This window comes from Anguilla anguilla, chromosome 19 (genome assembly GCF_013347855.1).
Source record: "Anguilla anguilla isolate fAngAng1 chromosome 19, fAngAng1.pri, whole genome shotgun sequence".
Taxonomy (NCBI): domain Eukaryota; kingdom Metazoa; phylum Chordata; class Actinopteri; order Anguilliformes; family Anguillidae; genus Anguilla; species Anguilla anguilla.
In genome coordinates, this window is record NC_049219.1 from 12650512 (window position 1) to 12670340 (window position 19829).

Sequence of the window (19829 nt, forward strand, 5' to 3'; positions counted from 1 at the left end):
AGTCGTTGTTTAGTTGAGGTGACCGTTTAGGCAAGTAACATAATTTATTTAATTCTAACAACAAACCGTCTCTGAATCCTCGATTAAACGATATGGAAAAATTCAATTATGCCAAGGCGGTAAATAGAATATTAAGGACCGTAAAATTTACAACGAACTGCGCATGGGTAATTAAGATAAGGGGCGTGTAATGCGCGTAATTTACTGCACGAACATTTTTATCTCTCTCGACTAAGCCCCTTAAATGTTGCTGAGCTGCCCCCTATGGAGACCGAGCGTCCAAAACCAGAGACGCAAAGTGATGCTTGTTCACACGCGATTTAATGCATTGGAAGCATGATGTTATATCTATCTACATGAACCCAAGGAGCAACATATCTAGAAATCTCTTTGATGAACCGCAAAAAATAAACGTCACCTCCTCATTGCTATTTTTTTCAGTGACGTATCCATGTGAAGATAAGGGATGCTCAGGGCAGCGATTATTGTACAGAAAGGGGCGTCGGACAATGCAAGAGCATTTGATATGTTTTAAAGGAGGACACGATGGATTACAAAGTAACAATTATGAATTCTCATACCGTACCGCCCGCGATTGCCCGTTTTACACTCGCAGCTCTACCGCTCCAGAAAAGAGGTTATACGCGAGTTTCTTCGTGTTCAGTGGCGTCTATTCCTTCCACCCCGTAATACCATAGTATTGAACACTCACCTCTCATCCCACCAAAAGCAAACAAACAAAAACTGCCAGTAGTTTACCAAACACCAAAAAAAATAAACAACGTCACTCAATAATCACATCACAAGTAGCCTAAAACGAGCAACACTTTATCCCCGCGCTGCATGGCACAAGCGACCCGTGTTTTGGGAGGGATGGCAAAACCGAGAAAATAATGCGGTTCAGTTTCTCAACCTGCCGTCATTCCGCGAAACCCCTGTGCCGGTTCACCTGTTCTGGTAGGAAGAAACCCTGCAACATTCATAAAATCATCCAGCGTTTCCCGCAAGCAACAGAATGCCACCGATGCGCACACGTGCCACATACTGTATGAAGCAAAAGTCATATAGATAGAGATATATACGCACGCACATGCACATACAAGCCAGTTTAAGGCGACTATACATGCGTTTTAACATTCATCACGTTCTCATTCAATTAACCTGAAAAGGACGACAGCATTTCTCCAAATTATCTTGAGAAATGAAAGCCGACACTAGAACAACGTACGCAACTGACTGAAACCTCGACAAAGCCGCCTACCTGCCAGCAGTTTTTGGAGGCGGCGTCCTCTTTGGAAGCTACCAAAACGTTCCGGATAAATAGATTACAAGGTTTGCCTGTGTGCGGAAAACGCGTATTCCCCTGGAGAGGCAAGCGCAAAGCCGGGAGTCGGCTGTCACTCCCCGCCGCCCGTACGAGGCTCGCTCATCTATTCCAGAACTGGTCGCAAGCCACGCCGATTCCCACTGCCAAACCCTGGAACGCGGACCGACCCCGCGCCGCGTGCAGATGCCCGTCCGTGCACCGCGAGGCGCTGTTGCACCCCAAATCGCCGTCACCGATTTTTACGACAAGCCGAAGTTCAATAAAATGAGTCTTTTCTAGATATATATTAGTGATTATTATGGCTCACAAATTCCGACAGCCATTTAACCCAAGAATAAAAGATTGCGTACATTTAATTAGTACTGAATGGGAGCACCTGTACCGGATTACCAAATATACTGTAAGATAAGCACATGGTGCAGGCACACATTTCGTTTGGCAGCATTTGAGGGGAAAGGGGTTCACAGATTTAAAAAAATAAATAAAAACATAAAAAATAAAATAAAATAAAACACATTATATATATATATATATATATATATATATATTTTAAGAGCAGGGAAATTTCAATGGGCTATATACAAAAATGTCGACACATATCATTACATTACATTACAGGCATTTAGCAGACGCTCTTATCCAAAGCGACTTACACAACCTTTCATATCGGATAATTCCCCATCTCAAACGGTAATTATTTCCACAAAAAGAAAATATAACATGCAACAATTTCAAAGATTTTACTTAACTGTCGGTTGAAAGCCATGGCTTTGTGTTGCGTGACAAAACTGCACATTTCAGAGTGGCCGTTCACCGTCTCCAGAACACACCTGTGCGTCAATCAGGCAGGCTAATCAGCGTCTTGATGTGCCACACCTGTGGGGTGGAAAGACTCTCTGCAAAGGAGCAAGGCTCACAGACAGTGATTTAAACACAAAAATTGAAAGGAATATAAGCTTTTTGTGAGCATGGAAAAATTCTGGGATCCTTTATTTCAGCTTGACACCTTAGCTTTACATGCTGCGTTTATGTTTTTGTTCAGTGTTGCAATGCAAAGCATTGATGAGTCTTCAAAACATAATTATACACCAAACACTCACGCGGACGTCTTGGAGAATTCATACATTAACACAGTGATGTGGTAATTAGCAGTGGTCTGGTATTGTATTCAAACCCAATTAACTGGTCTGAGAATGCAGGGATGTCGAGCCTCTATAGATCTCCCCTTGGCTTCTGTGACCAAGGGAACAGTAGCATGCTTGAAGCAAGTGTCTAATTGATTAAATGCATTCTGTGGAATATTGCCAAGGAAACCAGGGTAATTATGCCACAAAAGGCTGGTCTTTGTTTGCTTGACCCTCTTGAACAGGCATGAGGGGAAACGGGAAAACAACCCATTTCGCTGTTGTCGGCGGAAGGTAAAAATATTAATTTGAATTTGGATGGAACGGAGGAGGCCCACACACCCTTAAATTAAAGCTGACGGTCTGCACATTAACCTCATATCCATTGTTTCATTTCAAATCCAATGGCCCAGAGTACAGAGTCAAAAAAATTAACTAAAAATAATTCCCTCCCTCTGTTGCTGTGGGGAGTCCAATGATCAGCCAGTGCAGAATTATGAGATCCCCAAAATGGGCAGAGCTATTGCCCACTCACTGACAGAAACAAAAGCCACTGTTTTGCCTTGGAGAGCAAATTAATTTGATTGGCATCAACAAATAAATGATTGACAACACACTGTAGCTGCCATCACAGGATCTATGAAACCTCTATACTATGGGTGCGACGCATTGGTGGCGGCTAAAGCAAGTTCCCCACTTTGAGATCAAGATATGAAATGCTATATTCTGTGCACAGCAATACTGTAATATACATCATATAAATGTGTTATAAAGCAATCCACTGTCACCATTATTATTAACTGGTTTAGTGAACCATATCAGATCAGCTGCAATATAAAATAAAATGTCTCATGAATGTTAAGAACTTAAGAAATATTATCGAAAGCAATGCATGCGCTGGGGTAAGATCGTTTGTTATTTTTCCGCCGTGGAGTATATTATGTCATTTCCTCTCATTAGTCTCTGTTGCTGAAGGTTCCACATCGGTCCTTTCTATGTACTGGGCCGAATTACAGCCATTTGATCCACCATCACATCAACATGACAAAGGAAATTCTGCTTTTAAAACTGATGTTTAAAAAAAAAAAAAAGGTTCATTACTAGACATCTGTTTCAGATTGCCAGTAGTTCGTAAATAATATCTTCCGAATGAAAGAAAGTGGACAAAATCTGCAAAACATCTGATATTTGTCAGCTTAATTGGCCCAAAATATCTGTGGAACAGACTTTCACCGCCCACCTCTTCCACTGCAATATGCCAATCGCGCCCCAAAGAAATGGACACCTCCAAACTCGGGGCAGATAAACCAAGAACTTGAGATGCATCATAAACCTGTCACCATAATTGTCACTGAAATGTAGGAAGATAGATGGGCCGGTAGTTAGACACTGTACATATATCTTTTACACTGAAACTCCACAACTCCACAGGGGGGGAGGAAACCCAAGAACGCCAGTTTTCAGATGTGGGCTGAATGACTTCGGGGTCACAGAGCGAGTGGTATTGCGAGAGGTATAAAGATAAAACAAAGAGAGGGAGCCCAGACCACAGGCCCTGATTGGCTACCCAGAACACAAAATATTCTCAACCATGTTACTGGAATGTTATAACATTGCCACTATATGGCAGAAACATTGAAAAAGCGTTTTGTCTTAGCTGGGTAGCGTCAAGTGAAGCCTTTACTTCTTATTTTATCCAAAATAATAATGATTCTCTCTCAGCAGAGAGTCGAGTTCAGAAGAATTTGAGGACATTGCCCACTAGAGGGCAGCAGTGATGGTCCACCCAGGCCAGGCATTAGAACTGGCAGCTCCTTGGTTCAGGGCAGCGCACTACAGAGAACCGTGGTGACACAGCAGCTCCTGTCCTGAACAGTGTGTTCCCTTCCCCTGCTGCTCTGAGCTGACTGTCCCCCCCCCCCCCCCCCCCCCCCCCCCCCCCCCCCCCCCCCACGAGCAACCGCCTCCCCCCCCCATTATCTCTCCCCACGGAACAGCGTGATGCATCACGAATAATAAAATCCATTTCCATTTCACATCCGCTAATTAAAATTGATCCTCATAAACAGAGTCGTTCCTCAGAGCCATGGAGATCTGACACTGTGATGAGTGTGTCTGTGTGTGTATGGAGGTGTGGGGGGGGTGGGGGGGGGGGTCTGCTTAATGCATGAACTCACTTATTGTACCTGGACTGGTAATGGAAGCAGCCGAGACTTTTTCCAGTGTTCAAGGCCAGATGCAATTCACTGCTGGATGCACCGCACACTGTGCAGACCCAGGGACTGAAGACCAAACACTGCACTGTAGACCTAGCAAAGCACGTCAGATCATCTCGTTAAGCTGCTGATTGGTAGAATCAGGTGCGCCAAATTAGGGTTGAAGTGAAAACCTGCAGGACAGTAGATCTCCAGGAACATGCTGTTCTAAACAAATTGACTTGCCCAATTGCCCAGACTTAACTGAATTATTGCTTATCCTCATCATCAAACTTGATTACGTTTTTGAAAAATTCTGCAGTCTTGAAAAGGCTCTTCCTAATCACTTATCAATCGTAACAGTTGGAGGAGAAAAGACGCGTACACAGTGCACTATTTAATAGAGCTATGCGTGGAGAATTGTGGAAAATGTTCCTTTTAATAAAACCCATGACACAGAGATTACATTCCCTAATACTCAGAGGCGGCATGATAACTGCTTTATCACCACAGAGGGAGAGGGGAGGGGGGAGGGGGGGGAGGGGGGGGACACAGAGCCATGAGCTACACATTAATACTGCATGCTGCTATTACCCGGTCTGCAACAGAGCTGAGAGTTTCATTTCCCCCCCCCCCCACTTTATTATTCAGCAGTATCACCGCTAGATCAGGCATGCACAACATTACTTCCCGGAGGCACAGTTTGAATTTCCAACGTCTTTAACCCGAGGATGTGTGCGCCGTCTGCAGCTGTGACTCACTTTCCATTTTCAGAGGGAGTACAATGACTGGGCAAATTAAGTCATTGAGAGCAGATCTGGCAATGCCAAAAAGGCCAGCCCTTAATGATGCACCCACTGCTCTAGACTAGAGGGGCAGTAATTAAATGCGGACTGCAAGAGTGCTTTGGAGAGGCTCAGGGGGGGGGGGGGGGGGTTGGTGACGTTACCTGCGGTAGACGTTCATTCAGACAAATCATTACCAGTCCCCACCTCGGTCATGGCTGGCGACCCAGCGATGTCTTCAGACGACCGGTTGGCCCCTGTAAACACAGACACAGCCACTCAAGACCTGGCAGAATGGAGCACAGGAACTTCAACAGGGCCAAACGGTGACATGCCGGCTGACCCTGTGGCATTGCAGGTGGACTAATACAACTGGATTGGCATGTATGCTTATTTTTTTTCCCCATTACCAATAAAACACAAGTATACCTGGCTCCACATGTTTAAAGCATCATTTTAATCCATGTGTCATGAGGCCTCAAAAAAGTATTTAAGATGTCCAAAACCATCCTGACACCCCTAACAGTGCTAAAATAAATGATTAATGTGAAATATGCTTGTGGCATTAATGTCAGTGCAGACTCATCTTTTTAAATAATACATGTTTGTTTCTCCAGTGCCCCTACAAGATACTATTGAATGAAAAAATGTTTTCCTCTAGTGTGGTAAAAAAAAATAAAAATAAAAAAAAGTCACGAAATGTTAATGCGATTGTCCGGGGGCATGTATCCTTGCCTACTGTTGGACAGGACTGTTTTATCACAATATTTGCTTTTTTCCCTGAAAATGGATTCAATGTTTTTCTTCCTCTTACACAGCACAGCATTTTCTCCCCATTGGGAGTCCACAAAGCACACGCCAGGAATGTCACGACTTTACAAACGACTTGCTATTTCATTCGTTTCGTAAACTCTCACGGGTGTTTCCCGCAGTGAAACTTCATTTTAAGAGTCAGGAACTAATCGCGAAGAGAATAGTTCCTAAGCATCCAGGGACCTTTCAGACCTGCCCGTTCTTTTCACCTTCCCGGTCAGATTTCGGCCTCAATGCTAGTCCATTTCGGTTGTTTTTTTTTTTTCCACATTCGGGTCTAATGACAGTATCGTTCACTGTCAATATTTACAACGTCGCGAGTTTATTTCTAGTTGTAAAGTCGTCCATTTTACCGTTTGATCAGGCAAGCTCAAATAGGCGGTACGATAGCCATCGACTTCTGCGTCTCTGCAATCATCCGAAAAGTTCAGTTTACTGTAGCGCTGAAAATTCACTGTTGTAAATAAAATATTTCTGAAGGAATGGTGTCATCCACTCCCAACATACTAACAGACAAGGCAAGGAGGGGCTGGACTCAGTTACTGCCCGGATGGGAGAGGTTCTGGGAACGCCAGACTGTTACCGGCATGCCAGACTGTTTAGAGTCCATATTCCCACTTCAGAGTAAATATATAAATAAGATCATGAATCCATAGATGCGTGTATGGAAGCATGCTAAAGGATGGAGGTGAACACGTCTCTATTCTGCATACTGGGGGGTCTGCCTCAGCACGGTGGAACACCGCCATTAAAAGGTGACCTTGTTGACTCCCCTTCAAATGTCAGTGCTCTCACCCCCCCCCCCCCTCCCCCTCCCCCCCTCACCCCGACCCCGCAGAGATCTGCAATGCGCCAGATCAGACAGACACGCGCAGCCTTCGGAATTCTCACTCTCTCTGAGCTCTGTCTATCTTCACTTATTTTTCCCCCACAAAACCAATCGAAAAATAATGTAACAGGTCATACAGTAGGAGCAGGTATGCTCCGGCCATTCAAATCCAGGCCTGATGCAGTTCTTATCACCATATTGTTTTCTTGCATTCCTATTCGACCACAGAAAATAGCAAATACAGGGTATGTCCTTTCTGTAGTTGGGTGACATCACTGTCTCTCACTTCACTGGTTAACACCACACATACTTTTATCCTTTTACGTAGTCTAGACACTAGAGAAAGATCCCAGATAAAACATAACGATATTATGACGTCCGCACCATTCAGGGAAACACAATGCGTGTGCGAGCACGGGTTGCCCCCTCCCTCCACCACCGCTTCCACACGGACGTCAGCGGCCCAGCGCCATCGATCGAGCCGCCCGCTCCGCACGCCCGTTTCGGACAGATTGGATTTAGTGTGGAAATTAGATCACCTTCCTCCCTTTCCGTTTAGCTCACCGAGAATTACAGCCGATGCTGCGCAGGACACATTCACACACAAACAGCAAACCCGCTGAAGCTTTGCAGCTTTAGAGTTCCAGCAACTGCAACCCATTGAGGGTTTAAAAATAAAAAAAGTTGTTTAGTTATAATGCAATTTGGTTGGAGTCAACTAAATTTAGACCGGTTACAAACGCCAAACTAAAGGCCTTATTGAGGTTATCAATTGTTGAAATTAAAAATATTAAAGTAAATATTAAACTGTTTAGATAGAAAAAAGCTAATGGGGGCTAGTTTTGCCATAAGTTCTATAGCAGTGACACAATGAACACATTTCCCAATGTTTAATTTGCATGGTGCATCATCCATTTGATAAAGTGTTTGGCACTCACAGTCCACTCATATTTGCAGTTTAAAAAAAATGTATAATTTTTTTTGTGAGGCTTACTGCTTGGCATAGGCTTACCTGATGGTTTGCCAAAAAGAATAACTTATTTTAAAACTTACACAAACCCTCTACCACTGAAGCCCTTGACTGGCCAGCTAGAGAGAACATTCACCTCGGACCAAAACCTTGTGCAACCCATACAGCGATGAAACGTTTTTTTTAAGGGTGAGGTGTCACACTTTTGGAATACATTATGACAAAGGGAAGCAACACAGCAAAAGCCTATCAGGTGGCGAAAGATTAGGGAGTGTGTGGGTGCTGTGCAGTCCGTCTGTCATGGCAGTTCCAATCTGCTGTTCCAACATGTTTGTGTGTGTGCGTGTGTGCGCGCGTGTGTGTGTGTGTTATCCTTCCTGATAAAAGAAAATTATCAGGAAGGAAAGGAGCATCAGGCTGCAATCACCAGTAAGACATCTCAGCTCGCTGTTGGCATGGCAACCCCAGTAACAAAAACACAAGATCACTCATTCTCTCCATTACTGGCGTATTAGCGTCCGGATGCCGGTGCAGTTTCCTGAAGCCTCTGCCGCTGCCGCTCTTCCTCCTGACGCAGAGGCGGATAAGGGGAGGAGCCGTGCGGCCGAGTCACATGACCCACAACGTCCTGAGTGACGGCGCTGGCTGGCTGGCGGGCAGGCGCTCTGCTGGGGTAAACCCCGCCCTCTGCGCTGACCCCGCCTCCAGCGCCGCGGTCGTCCTCCCGCTCGCAAACAGCCGCTACAGTCTCGCCGCCACAGGCGCCGCTGACCTTCGGGACGATTACCTGCTGAAATAATGCCCACCTTCAGGGGAATCAAGCTGCGCTGTAGTGGAAGGAGAGTGTACCATTCCGACAGAGACGTCCGTCCAGTGATGGTGCTGAAAAGAAAGGAAGACAGTCATTCTGCTGCTCCTGGGGGTTTTTTGTAATAGAGCACTGTTACTATGAAAACAGTCCAGCGAGTTTCAGCTGATTTGTTTGGGTTAATAACTGCCAAAAACTGGACACATTTTGTATTTAAAAAAAATAAAGTTCTCAACTCAAAATGTAGTTCCTTCCTTTAAACGAGTCCTATGAGATGTAGAAGTCTATGAGCACTTTCACATTTATACAAGTTTCGCAAAGCACCCAGGATTCTAAGGCAGTGGTTCTCAAACTGCAGTGCAGAAATGGCCAGTGTGGGTGCGCACACCTGATTCTGTCCACACCTAATCAACTGCTCGAGTCGTTGCTAAGCACCCTGATTAACAGAACCAGGTGTGCGCACTCACACTGGCCCTTTCTGGATAAGACTGGAGACCCCAGCTCTAAAACATGAAAAGCACCTCATTAAGAAAAACTAACAGCTTGTTAAAATTTTGGGATTGCAGTTGAGGTTGGAATGCAAACCAGCATGCACAGGGGTCCCCCAGGACCTAGATTGAGAACCACTGATCTAAGGAATAAGAGGACCCCCTAGTGGTACATTGTGTTATGACACAGGACAGAGGCAAAAGGAACTGGAACTTGCGGCACAGTTTATTTTTGTTCTGCCAAAGCTTGATGTCACAGTTTAAAATCAACCGGGCCTGAACGCTGAGCCCTGAACACCTGTGTTCATCAAGCCTAACGATGACTCCGGTTCTGTAGGCAGGCCAGACACGCCGATGACGCTCCTCGAGCCGGTCTGTCTGTACCGTAAGGGTGACTGAACACTAAGAGGGGGGTGGGGGGGGGGTGACCTTTGCATCCATCTCCGAGTCTGAGAGTTAAACAGACGGAAAAGGTCACGCTGCAGATTGAACTTTCCTTTGCACAGTGATGAATTATGAAGTCAACCTGCAGTGCCTGAATACATTAAACAGCGCTTCCACTTTTCACTCCATGAATGTCCATGAGTCTGCAGTTTCACACGCACATATATCTGGCCTGGCGTCATTAACAGTAACTAGAGGGACGCCACTCTCGGTGACTCAGCAAAATTATCTGTAGGCGTTAATGTACCAGTCAGCCATTACAAATCACAGCCACGTCATCAACCGTCTCAACGCCACCACCATTTAAATCTCCAGCCATTGGAATTCTAATTTGCTGCAGTTGGAAACTGATTTAAGGAGATGGAACGAATCCAAAGTCCAAAATGATCAGCGGAAGACGATCCAATCAGAATATTGCTCGACAAGAAGCCTCTTAATCACAACCCACTTCTCACGGGAAGAATTTACAACCTGACATTCAATAGCGTTCGATCTCCCTCTCTCATCCTCTCTGTGGCATACGCATGTGCTACAGAAGGCATAGATACAGTACAGTCCAGGCAAGGGTGCAGCACAAAATTCTGGGCCCAGTGAAAATACAATCTCTGTGGGCCCTTTTCCCAGCTATTTAAAATCTTCCAGGCCTTTGAGCCTCCCACTGCACCCCACCACCCCACCACCCCCCCAACCTTGCGGCCCTGGGTAGTCAGTAACATGCCCCCCCCCCCCTCCCCTCCTACAACAACACTCCTGCATCCAGGCACAGGAGGGAAATGAAATAAGAAATATGGGAACCAGAAAAAGGAACGGGTTGTGTTTGGCATTACCCTTTCCACAAGCTTGCAGAACACAGCCTGGCGGTTTCCCCTCACAGAGCGAACAGGTTTCATATCCAGCCTGTTAACCTTGCAAACCCCCCTCACAACGCCCAGACAGCCAATGTCACGGTGTCACACATTCAGATTTCACATGCATGCGCGGCCTATCCAAAGCAAACAAAGCACGGGCTTCGCAGAGAAGGATAAATCTGCACTGATAACACTGCCGTTACGATTAAGTGCACCCCCCTGGCCAGTAGATGGTGCCACATCACCCATGCACGGCCAAACACTGAGTACTGAGTGGATGGCAAATCAAAGGATTTGTGGGGTCTGACTTAATGAGGAAATTGAGTCTGCAACAGACTCACAATGATATTGAGCAGAACTCAGCAGGCTTCTAAATGCCAGTTGAATAACTCTGGAGAACCAGCAGCCAGAGGTGTGGGACGAGGTCCCACAAGAAAGACTTATCACACAATCAGCATACCCTCAGATGTAAAATAATGAACCAATGCAGGTCTATTCCACTTCAACCCAGCATACATTTCCTTGACACATTTATAGGATTTATCTAGACACTGAACAGCAATGAGAACTTAAAAACGGAATCTTCTCTTTAAAAAAATAAATAAATAAAAAATGGAATTGTCCAGACATAGTCAAGCATTAATTTCTTGTCTCCTTCGCGAGACTGCAAAGTGGTAGGTCAAGTGAACATGGGAGTCTCACAGCACATTTACCATCGGAGTACACTGCCCAGCCGCCATCGGTCATGCTAATCTACATCTTTAGCAGATTTACAGTGAACGCTGGTCGTAGCTCCACTCGACGCTGTGATATCTACCGCACGGTCAATCAGAGCCAACAGAAACGAGCTGTGAAACCTAAAGGGCGACTGATGCGGGTCTCCGTGAGAAATAACTTTTAAAATGCCATAGAGTTCTGCTGCCCAGAGGAATGTCAACTCCAAATAAAAGCCTATAGGAAGTTTTAAATTATTCGCTGCCACACCGGCTAAGGAAAATTACAGCACTTATTTACGGGCCTAAAATGTATAAATAGTGGTTCAGAGTAAAAATAAAATTTTAATGAGAAGCACAGATCCCTGTATTACTGAATCCAAGCAAACTACATTCACATTCCAATACTCCAAACATGCTTAAACCTAAATAAATAAATAAATAAATAAATGTTTAAACCTTTTTTCCCCCCCTTGAACAGTGACATCCCTTTCCATATGCTGCTCGGGGACAGTAAACATGGGCTTAGCCTGTGCGGCTGTTTTGGAAGAAGCCATTACTCTGCAAACAGTGTGGAAGGAACAACAGAGACAAACCAGCATACCTGTTAAACAGGCCTGTGGCCCCTGGAGCCCTCGATGGAACAGCAGCCTTACACAGCGAAGACAAAAGCAGGGAGAGCTCATGTTAGAAATGCAGAATAAAAATAAAGACTTTTCATTTCCTCAAGGAAATAATGTGAACAATTAAAGTCAAATGTATTCATGTCAAATGACACGCTGAATTTCCTCCAAATTCTGAAAAACGGAATGAAAAGGTTTTGCAGAATGGCAGCGCAAATCAGTGAAGACAACACTCGACGAAGGTCTGCGCAAAATTCCCTGACTGGTCAGGGGGTCTGCTGCCTCGGTGGCATTGAGGAGTTCACATAACACTTAAACTTAATTAACTGTCTTTTAATTAGGGCGTAAAGGGGAGGCACACTACACCCCTTCAAGCGTGCAGAATGCAATTATAAATTACTAATAAAAAAAGCTCCCACACACACAAGATATGAAAGATTACCATCTTTCACACAATGAAGTTGTGCTTCTGGATAACATTCGCTGCTCAAGAAAAATTGAAAGGAAATGATGCAACTAAATTCATCAAAGCTTCATTTCTCAGTGAAGGAAAACAGACATGCACAATAAAATAAAAAAAGCTCAGTGCACTGTTAACATTGAGAAGCACAGAACCCTCTCTCTCTCTCTACCCTCTTACCCCACCCCCCCTTCACAGGACCAGGCTGAATAAGCATCAGTAGAGGAGGAGAGGAGGAGTATTTCAGCTCTCTGTGTCCCTTAGCCCCAGGCTACACCCGCCATCTTCAGCTGAGCAAACTGATCCTCCTCCTCCTGTATCCACACCGCAGCCGGGAACTAAGGTATTAGCTTCTTCACTGACTCAGTATCTAATCTCAAAGCAGACACACAAGCACCTCTGGTTTGACTGTTTCAGGAGCCCTGAGTATGTGGGTGGTACAGACAGGCCTACTGTTACAGGTGGTAAATGCATTACACCACGGGTAGACAGGAAGCACTGCAGTCAGACAGGAAGAGGTGGACCACTCTCTCCAGGGCCTTTGTTCCTCTAACAGGAATGGCCGGACGGCCTGAGGTCTTGCTGCAAAAAAAGAAAAGAATGTTGGCCTGCAAACTGAAGCAGCAGGGCTGATGCTGGCAATGATCTCAAAGGGAGGTCTACATTTATGGGAGGTTGTTATTTCTCTTCTAAATCTTCCAGATTACGACCAGTGAAGGTGGAGCCATGCCTACCTTGTATGGTGCAGAAATCTGACCATGTGCACCGAAACTGTAGTGTGGAATTGAAAGAGTGGCCAACCCACTGCGGGTTGACACATGGGCCTATGGTGCACCAAACCCAAACCCCCTCCCCACCCCTCCTCCAAAGCGTGAGGGTCCAACACAAATGCACAGATGCTCAGAATTTCATTTGCCTGGATTGCAGCCATGTCTGATGATCTACATTTATTATGGATGAAAAATAAATGAACGGCAATCTGATGTAATTATACTGGTTTGTTCCTTTCCCCCCCCCTTGGCACAATTGTCTATGAGTTTAATGCAATTTCCTTCAACAACAAAGCATTACAAGGTCAAAATATTCATCAGCTGTGCTCTCAACCACACACAAACACGCACATGCACAAACATGCGCACACACACGCACGACCGCACAAACACACGCACGCATAGCAGAGTAGAAGCCACACAGCAACAGCAGTGATGCAAATTGAGTTATCCTGTCGCACTTTGACAGGGCTGAACTACGATTCCCAGACTGCTAATGGGAGCGCAGTCATCTAGGACTACAGAAGCTGGCGCTGATTTACCTCTCTGAAGACGAGCAGACTTCTCTCCCGCTGTCATAAAGCGCAGGTCTGCTGAGTGGCTCTATCAGCAGAGGAATAAAGTAAAGCTGAAGGCAGCACCATTAGACAGCCATCCGTCAATCTTTTATCTTCTGCCCAGCGCCATTTGCAAGACAGACGGCCGTAAGGCGCATTACAGTGGCCATTTTAAAGAGGGCATCAAGAAAGCCATCGCTCAACCGAGCCCATCTGAGAAAAAAAAAAAAGGGAAAAATGATTCCCTGTCTTATTCCTAAAAAGGTGATTGGGCTGAACTCTGAGGGGAAAAGGGGGACAGATCAATAAACTGAAAGATTTTGGAGAAAAGAGTGTATGCTGGTTTTTGTTGCAACCACAATTTCAATCCCAGAATTTTAACAAGCAGTTAATTTTTCTTAATTAGGTGCTTTTCATGTTTTAGAGCTGGGGTATTAGAACAAAAAGGGCCAGTATGGGTGCGCACACCTGATTCTACTAATCAGGGTGCTTAGCAACCACTCTAGTGGTTGATTAGTGGAGTCAGGTGCGTTACTGTTTCAGGGTAGGGTCAGTTTGGGGTCACCTGCAGCCCTGGCTCTGGTCCATGTCATGGGAAGTGCCCACAGGTAACTGGATTTCACCAGTTAGAGAGAGATACGCCTCTCCTCCAATCAGCATCACCTTCCTGCAGCACTGCATGGTCTGTAGGGTGAAAAATAGTTACCTTAAAAATAAAAAATAAACTCACCACTGCAGTTTAGTCCTAATGTTAAAAATTACAGATTAAAATGTTCATCTGCTTGTGCACAAACCACAGTATACCTTATAGGCAACTGTACATTATAATTTGGTGTCAAATGATTAATTGCCATGTTTATAAAAACACAAACTGATGCAAAATAGGCCACTAGGTGATATGGAAATTCACACCAGTTACAAAACAAGTGACAAATAAAGTGACAAATACTAATGAAACGACACATTGCATAAACCGTGTGTTCTAGGCCCAGTGTGACGCAGAGTTTGTGTGGGAGAAAATTCTCCACCCCAGTCTGCAAATCCCTCCCTCACCCCACCTATAACGAATATGACACAATAATGCATCTGCGAAGTTACACAGAAGACTTGCTGGTCTGCCGCGGAGCGTGATATCTGCTGCTGCCAACAATGTAAGGGTCTGTTGTTGTTGTTGTTTTTGTTGCTTAACGAATTCCACATTATCAAAGCTTGATTTTTATTTTGCATGAACGCACGTCTAATGACACCACCATGGAATTATAGGGCGATAAGACCTGCTAAAATCTGCACACGTACTGTATTTGCAGCGGAACGCGGAAAAGGGACTACGGTCGAACGCTCCGGCTAGTGTAACCTATTTGAGCAAACTTGATTTTTTAGGCGTTATGAATTTAATGTTTTGTTAAATCCTTTATGTTTGTACGCAGTCAGAGCAGCGTATCCATCGACCGCAAAAAAAAGTTCAACATTAGAACTTTACAACGGTAGTCTTCTGGGGGCTATGGTCCAATTGTAACTTTAGGCAAGTCTTCAGGAATACATGTCTTAAACTTTAACCCTCAATTCAATCTATGTTTGGCCACAGTATCGAGCTGCAGGAGACTCATAACTAAGGTAGTTATAATTATTTTTTGCTGTACAATAGTACTTGTCTCTTGACAACCTGTATGCTGCTTGTAATTGCAAACACCCTCAAACTATATTGGACTAACGCTGTTTTCTTAGAATTCTTGCAATAACTAGTTACATTCTTCGGAGTTCTACAAAGTAGCAAGCAAGCAAGTTGTAACAACGAGTTTTTGTTTAATAAACATAGCGACTTTACTCACTGTCAAAGCGCTTTAATTCCCGTTGTTAAATAGCATGCAAAATAAAAGGCACCGAAAACTGTCAGACAGCTAGCCTATATCGACTTGGATAAAAGGGGAATTAACTTGGCCTGGAAGGTGTATAACTGACATTGCTAGGTTTTCGCAAACGACGAGGAATAAATAAAATACAAATGATACAAATAGGCTACCAAGTGACCGTAAAAAAATAAGTTAAAGTTACCGTTCAGAGAATTTCTTTAAGTGCCTGACGCTCGAGCGTTGAACTGAGAGGGAGAGCCTACCTGCACGGTGTGCACGCGCTCATTAAAATATGTTTTTTTGCAACGACTGCATGTGTGTCAATCAAATCAATGGTCTGATTCAAAAGCTGTGATATATGCGAGTAAATATATTGCTTGTGATTTTTGTGACTTGGTGGTAGTTTGTTGCTATTGTAATTTTGGTTGTAAACTTAAGAGTTATCCCTTGTGGGCGGAAATGCGGCACGCATTGTTTTCCTAACATTAAAACAATAGCTTCATGTTTTCCAATAACATTTACTGTGGCCCAAATTCTGAATTAGGAAACAGTTGACATTGCTGTGATAAAAATAACAGAACTACAAAGCTCACCCAAAGATGTTTTGAGACTGATAGTTTGGCATGTTTGTTTGCTGGATTGGTTGAGAGAGCAGTCATTATTTTGGCGAAAAATTATAGAGCATTTTTGTACTAACATTAACAATGTATGACTTCTTTACCAAAAGGTGTAGCAAGGACAAAATCTGGTATGACTATATCATCATGCTTTAGTTTCACATGAGGTCACAGGATATGAAGTGGCCGAGCCTTACTCACACAGAGACAGGAAGGCCTTGCCACCGCTTCCTCCCTTTTTGCAGAAGCTCTTCTCTTCTCTTCTCTTCCCGTCCCGTCCCAGCGCACCATGCCGAACTGGGGAGGGGGAAAGAGCTGTGCGGTGTGCCAGAAGACGGTGTACTTCGCCGAGGAGGTCCAGTGCGACGGAAAGCACTTCCACAAAGCCTGCTTCGTATGCAGTAAGCAACACGCCCACCTTCAGCGTGATGTTCTGAATCGGGGGCGTCCAGTCTTATCCGAAAAAAGGGGCCGGTGTGGGTGCATGTTTTTGTTTTTTGTTTTAGCCCAGCACTACGACACCTGCATAAACTAATTAACGAGTCACGGTCTTCAGTCAAAGCCTTGGTAAGTAGAATCAGGTGTGTGTCTCAGTGCTGAGCTAAAACAAAAACCTGCACCCACCCCGGCCAATTTCGGGATAAGATAGGACACCCATGTTCTGAGCTCACTAAGACCAGGACTGCCAAACCCTGTTGTCTGGTGATCTGCAGCCTTGTAGGTTTTCATTCCAGTCCTACTTAGGCGCACCTGATTCTACTAATTAGCAGCTCAACCAGCTCTCCAGCTGTTGAATGAGGTGTGGCTTTGTTAGGGTTGGAGTGAAAACCTGCCGGATTGTAGATCTCCTGGAACCGGGATGGGCAGCCCTGATTTTGTATCATCATTTTGACCTGCTGTTAAATGCCTCTTGTTTGTTAATTCATGTTTTAATTCAATAAAACAGCTGAGGTGCTACCGTCTCCCAGGTGGTTACATATCATTGTGACAAACAGCAAAAAAAAATGTAAAAAAATAAATAAATAGTGACTCCATCGAATTTTGAAAAGCCATTTCATTGCAATAGCTACCCTGTTTTTTTGGGGTTTTTTTTAGCACAATGATATATTCAGTGTGAAATTAGTTCACAGACTCCTCGTCTGTGGTTGTGACAGCGCCCTTGTGTGTGTGCACGCAGTGGTTTGCAGGAGGTGGCTAGACAGCACCACGCTGGCCACCCACGAGCAGGAGGTCTACTGCAAGTCCTGCTACGGCAAGAAGCACGGCCCCAAGGGGTACGGGTACGGCCAGGGGGCCGGGACCCTGAACATGGACCGGGGGGAGAGGCTGGGCATCAAGCCCGAGGAGTGAGTCCCCGAATTTTAACGTGCGGCACTGCCCGCTGGGTTCCAGCATCTTGAGTGGTTTTTGGTGTTTTTTTTGCTTTTTAATCATTTCCCAGCATCCATGGGCTTTGCGGTTTCAAGGCACCTGTATGTAGCACCCCCAGGATTCCAGGACTGCACTGTAAAGCATTCTGCTCCATCCAGAGTGTGCGTGTGTGTAAGGGGGGGGGGGGTTTAGGGGCTTGGAATGCAGTCCTCTAATACACCCTAGGAAGAGCGGTGGGGTGGATTTGGTCCAGAGAAACCTGATGTTAAATAGATTTTCAGCTTGGCTGAAGCTCATGGGGTTCCACCCTTAGCTGGCTCTGGGGGGGGGGGGGTGGTGGAGGGTGTTTTTTGGGTGACAGTTTTTGTTTTGAAAGGCTCCGTTATGCAACACTGCTGACAGACACCGGTTGCCGTGGTGATAACACAATACCACCCATTCCGCCCCCCTATCCACCCCTACCCACCCACCCCCCCCCCCCCCTCCCTGTGCAAAGACCGTAAAGTTATGCAGAAGGCTATGCTGTCCCAATCTCACCCTGCCCTTTTCCTGCCCTCCTCTCCAAATCTCTCCCCCAGGACCCAGGCCCACGAGCCTACCAACAACCCCAACCCCTCCCCCATGGCACAGAAATTTGGGGGAGCTGATAAGTGCTCCCGTTGTGGGGAATCGGTTTATGCCGCTGAGAAGGTGGTGGGAGCAGGCAAGGTTTGTTTTAGTTTTGCAATTTAGCTTTTTGGCACTGCAGCACATGCCTCCACACAAACAGAGACCTACCACGGCGAAACCAGCTCAGGCAGTTCATGACAACCAATGCATTAGTAATCAAAATTTAGAGTGCCATAAAATACTGACATTACTCATGGTAGTATTAGTAATTGTAGTAGTAGAATTAGTATTAGTCATAGTAGTACTAGCACTAGTAGTCATTTCTATAGTCATTTAGGCATTTCATCTCAGTAGGTAAAAGGTCTGTTTTTTTTTAAACTCCACAACTACAGCACACAACACATTCTGGTTGGGACATGCATGCCACATTGCCCAAAGGGTTGAGAAGCACTGCTTCATATCAAAGTAACATGAGCTTGGCACATTGTCAACTTAACTATTCTCTCATAAAACCCCAGGATTTTATAAGCTGACAGCACAGGGCAACGGAACAGCACAACATAGGTGCCCGTCACACACAGTGGAGCTTCAGCTGCCATATTTGACTTCTATTGGCGTGACCTCAGTCATTGTGCCCCCATAGCCCTGGCATCAGAACTGCTTCAACTGTGCCAACTGCGGGAAGAGATTGGAGTCCACCACTCTAACCGAGAAGGACGGCGAGATATACTGTAAAGGTGAGCTTCCGGCCAATCACGGCCTTGCGTTTCCTTCTTCCTGCCACCAATCACGGCTCGCTTGCTGCTCCTTTCCAGCCACTGGGGGCAAAGACGGATAACAGGAGTAAACCTGTGCCCAAGGAACATTACATTACATTTATTTGGCAGACGCTTTTATCCAAAGCGACGTACAAAAAGTGCAACAGTTGCATAACCACGCTGGCAGAACAAGAACTGTAAGGGCTGTGCTCACCTTGCCCGTCCTTTTGTACTGCAACTCTTGACTGCGTAATAAGCGGGAAAGCAACGAAAAAGCCTAGACAGAAAACAGCCACAAACGCATGCGTGTTCAAGGTGAAACAAATGGGAGTTTGTTTCCCTTGTTTTCCAGGTTGCTATGCAAAGAACTTTGGGCCCAAAGGGTTTGGCTACGGTCAAGGAGCGGGGGCACTCGTCCACACCCAGTGAACCACGCCGGCACGGTTTCGACAACACGACCCACAAGAACCACAACTCACTTCTAACTGCCATTGGATGGGATGGGAATTAGTGCATGGTTTTTTTGCGGTCAATAAAGCTTTTCCAGAACTCGACGGTGACGCAAGTTTGTGGTGTCAGCGTGACGTCCGTTTGAAACGGTTCGCAACAAAAATGTCGGTCAAAGACGGTGGATTCAAAGCATGCGGAGACACTCGGGAGGTTTGGAGTGAAGGCAGAGGTCTCTGCAGTTGCTGTGAACTTAAAAAAAAAAAGATAATCACACAAAGAGCAGTAAAGGAAGTGGACTCTCACGGAAACCTCAGCTGCACGGGCCAAACTTCAGCAGTTCACTTGAAAAATGAGCTGTTCTGACTGTAGGGTTGAAAAGATGCAGATTATACGCAAGGCTCTTTCCTAGGCACAACAGGG

General features: G+C 45.3%; 1 protein-coding gene and 1 long non-coding RNA gene across 5 annotated transcripts; one reads left to right on the top strand and one right to left on the bottom strand.

Annotated features, from left to right (window-relative positions):
- Positions 1–7811: 7811 nt before the first annotated feature.
- On the bottom strand, positions 7812–16485 carry LOC118219102. Its single transcript, XR_004763657.1, has 6 exons — positions 16423–16485; positions 14320–14438; positions 13740–13967; positions 12825–13009; positions 11949–11995; positions 7812–8925 (listed from the first exon to the last, which is right to left on the bottom strand). It is a non-coding gene; the product is annotated as an uncharacterized LOC118219102 (long non-coding RNA).
- Positions 14789–19478, top strand: LOC118219101 (cysteine and glycine-rich protein 2-like). 4 transcript variants are annotated; one of them, XM_035401989.1, is made up of 6 exons: positions 14790–14905; positions 16505–16622; positions 17399–17567; positions 18171–18300; positions 18845–18938; positions 19312–19478. In XM_035401989.1, exons 2-6 carry the CDS (start codon positions 16511–16513, stop codon positions 19386–19388), a joined length of 582 nt encoding a protein of 193 aa, XP_035257880.1. In that variant the 5' UTR covers positions 14790–14905; positions 16505–16510; the 3' UTR covers positions 19389–19478. The 4 variants fall into 4 exon arrangements, with proteins under 4 accessions (XP_035257877.1, XP_035257880.1, XP_035257878.1 ...); XM_035401986.1 differs by lacking the exon at positions 19312–19478 and having other exon boundaries at positions 14789–14905; positions 18845–19054; XM_035401987.1 differs by lacking the exon at positions 19312–19478 and having other exon boundaries at positions 14821–14905; positions 16467–16622; positions 18845–19054.
- Positions 19479–19829: the final 351 nt, after the last annotated feature.

Excerpts from the sequence above, each read along its gene's own strand:
- LOC118219101 (XM_035401986.1), top strand. The coding sequence starts at position 16,511 with ATGCCGAACTGGGGAGGGGGAAAGAGCTGTGCGGTGTGCCAGAAGACG. Across the intron at positions 17,568-18,170 it reads CTGGGCATCAAGCCCGAGGA|GACCCAGGCCCACGAGCCTA; the intron begins GTGAGTCCCCGA and ends TCTCTCCCCCAG. Across the intron at positions 18,301-18,844 it reads AGGTGGTGGGAGCAGGCAAG|CCCTGGCATCAGAACTGCTT; the intron begins GTTTGTTTTAGT and ends GTGCCCCCATAG.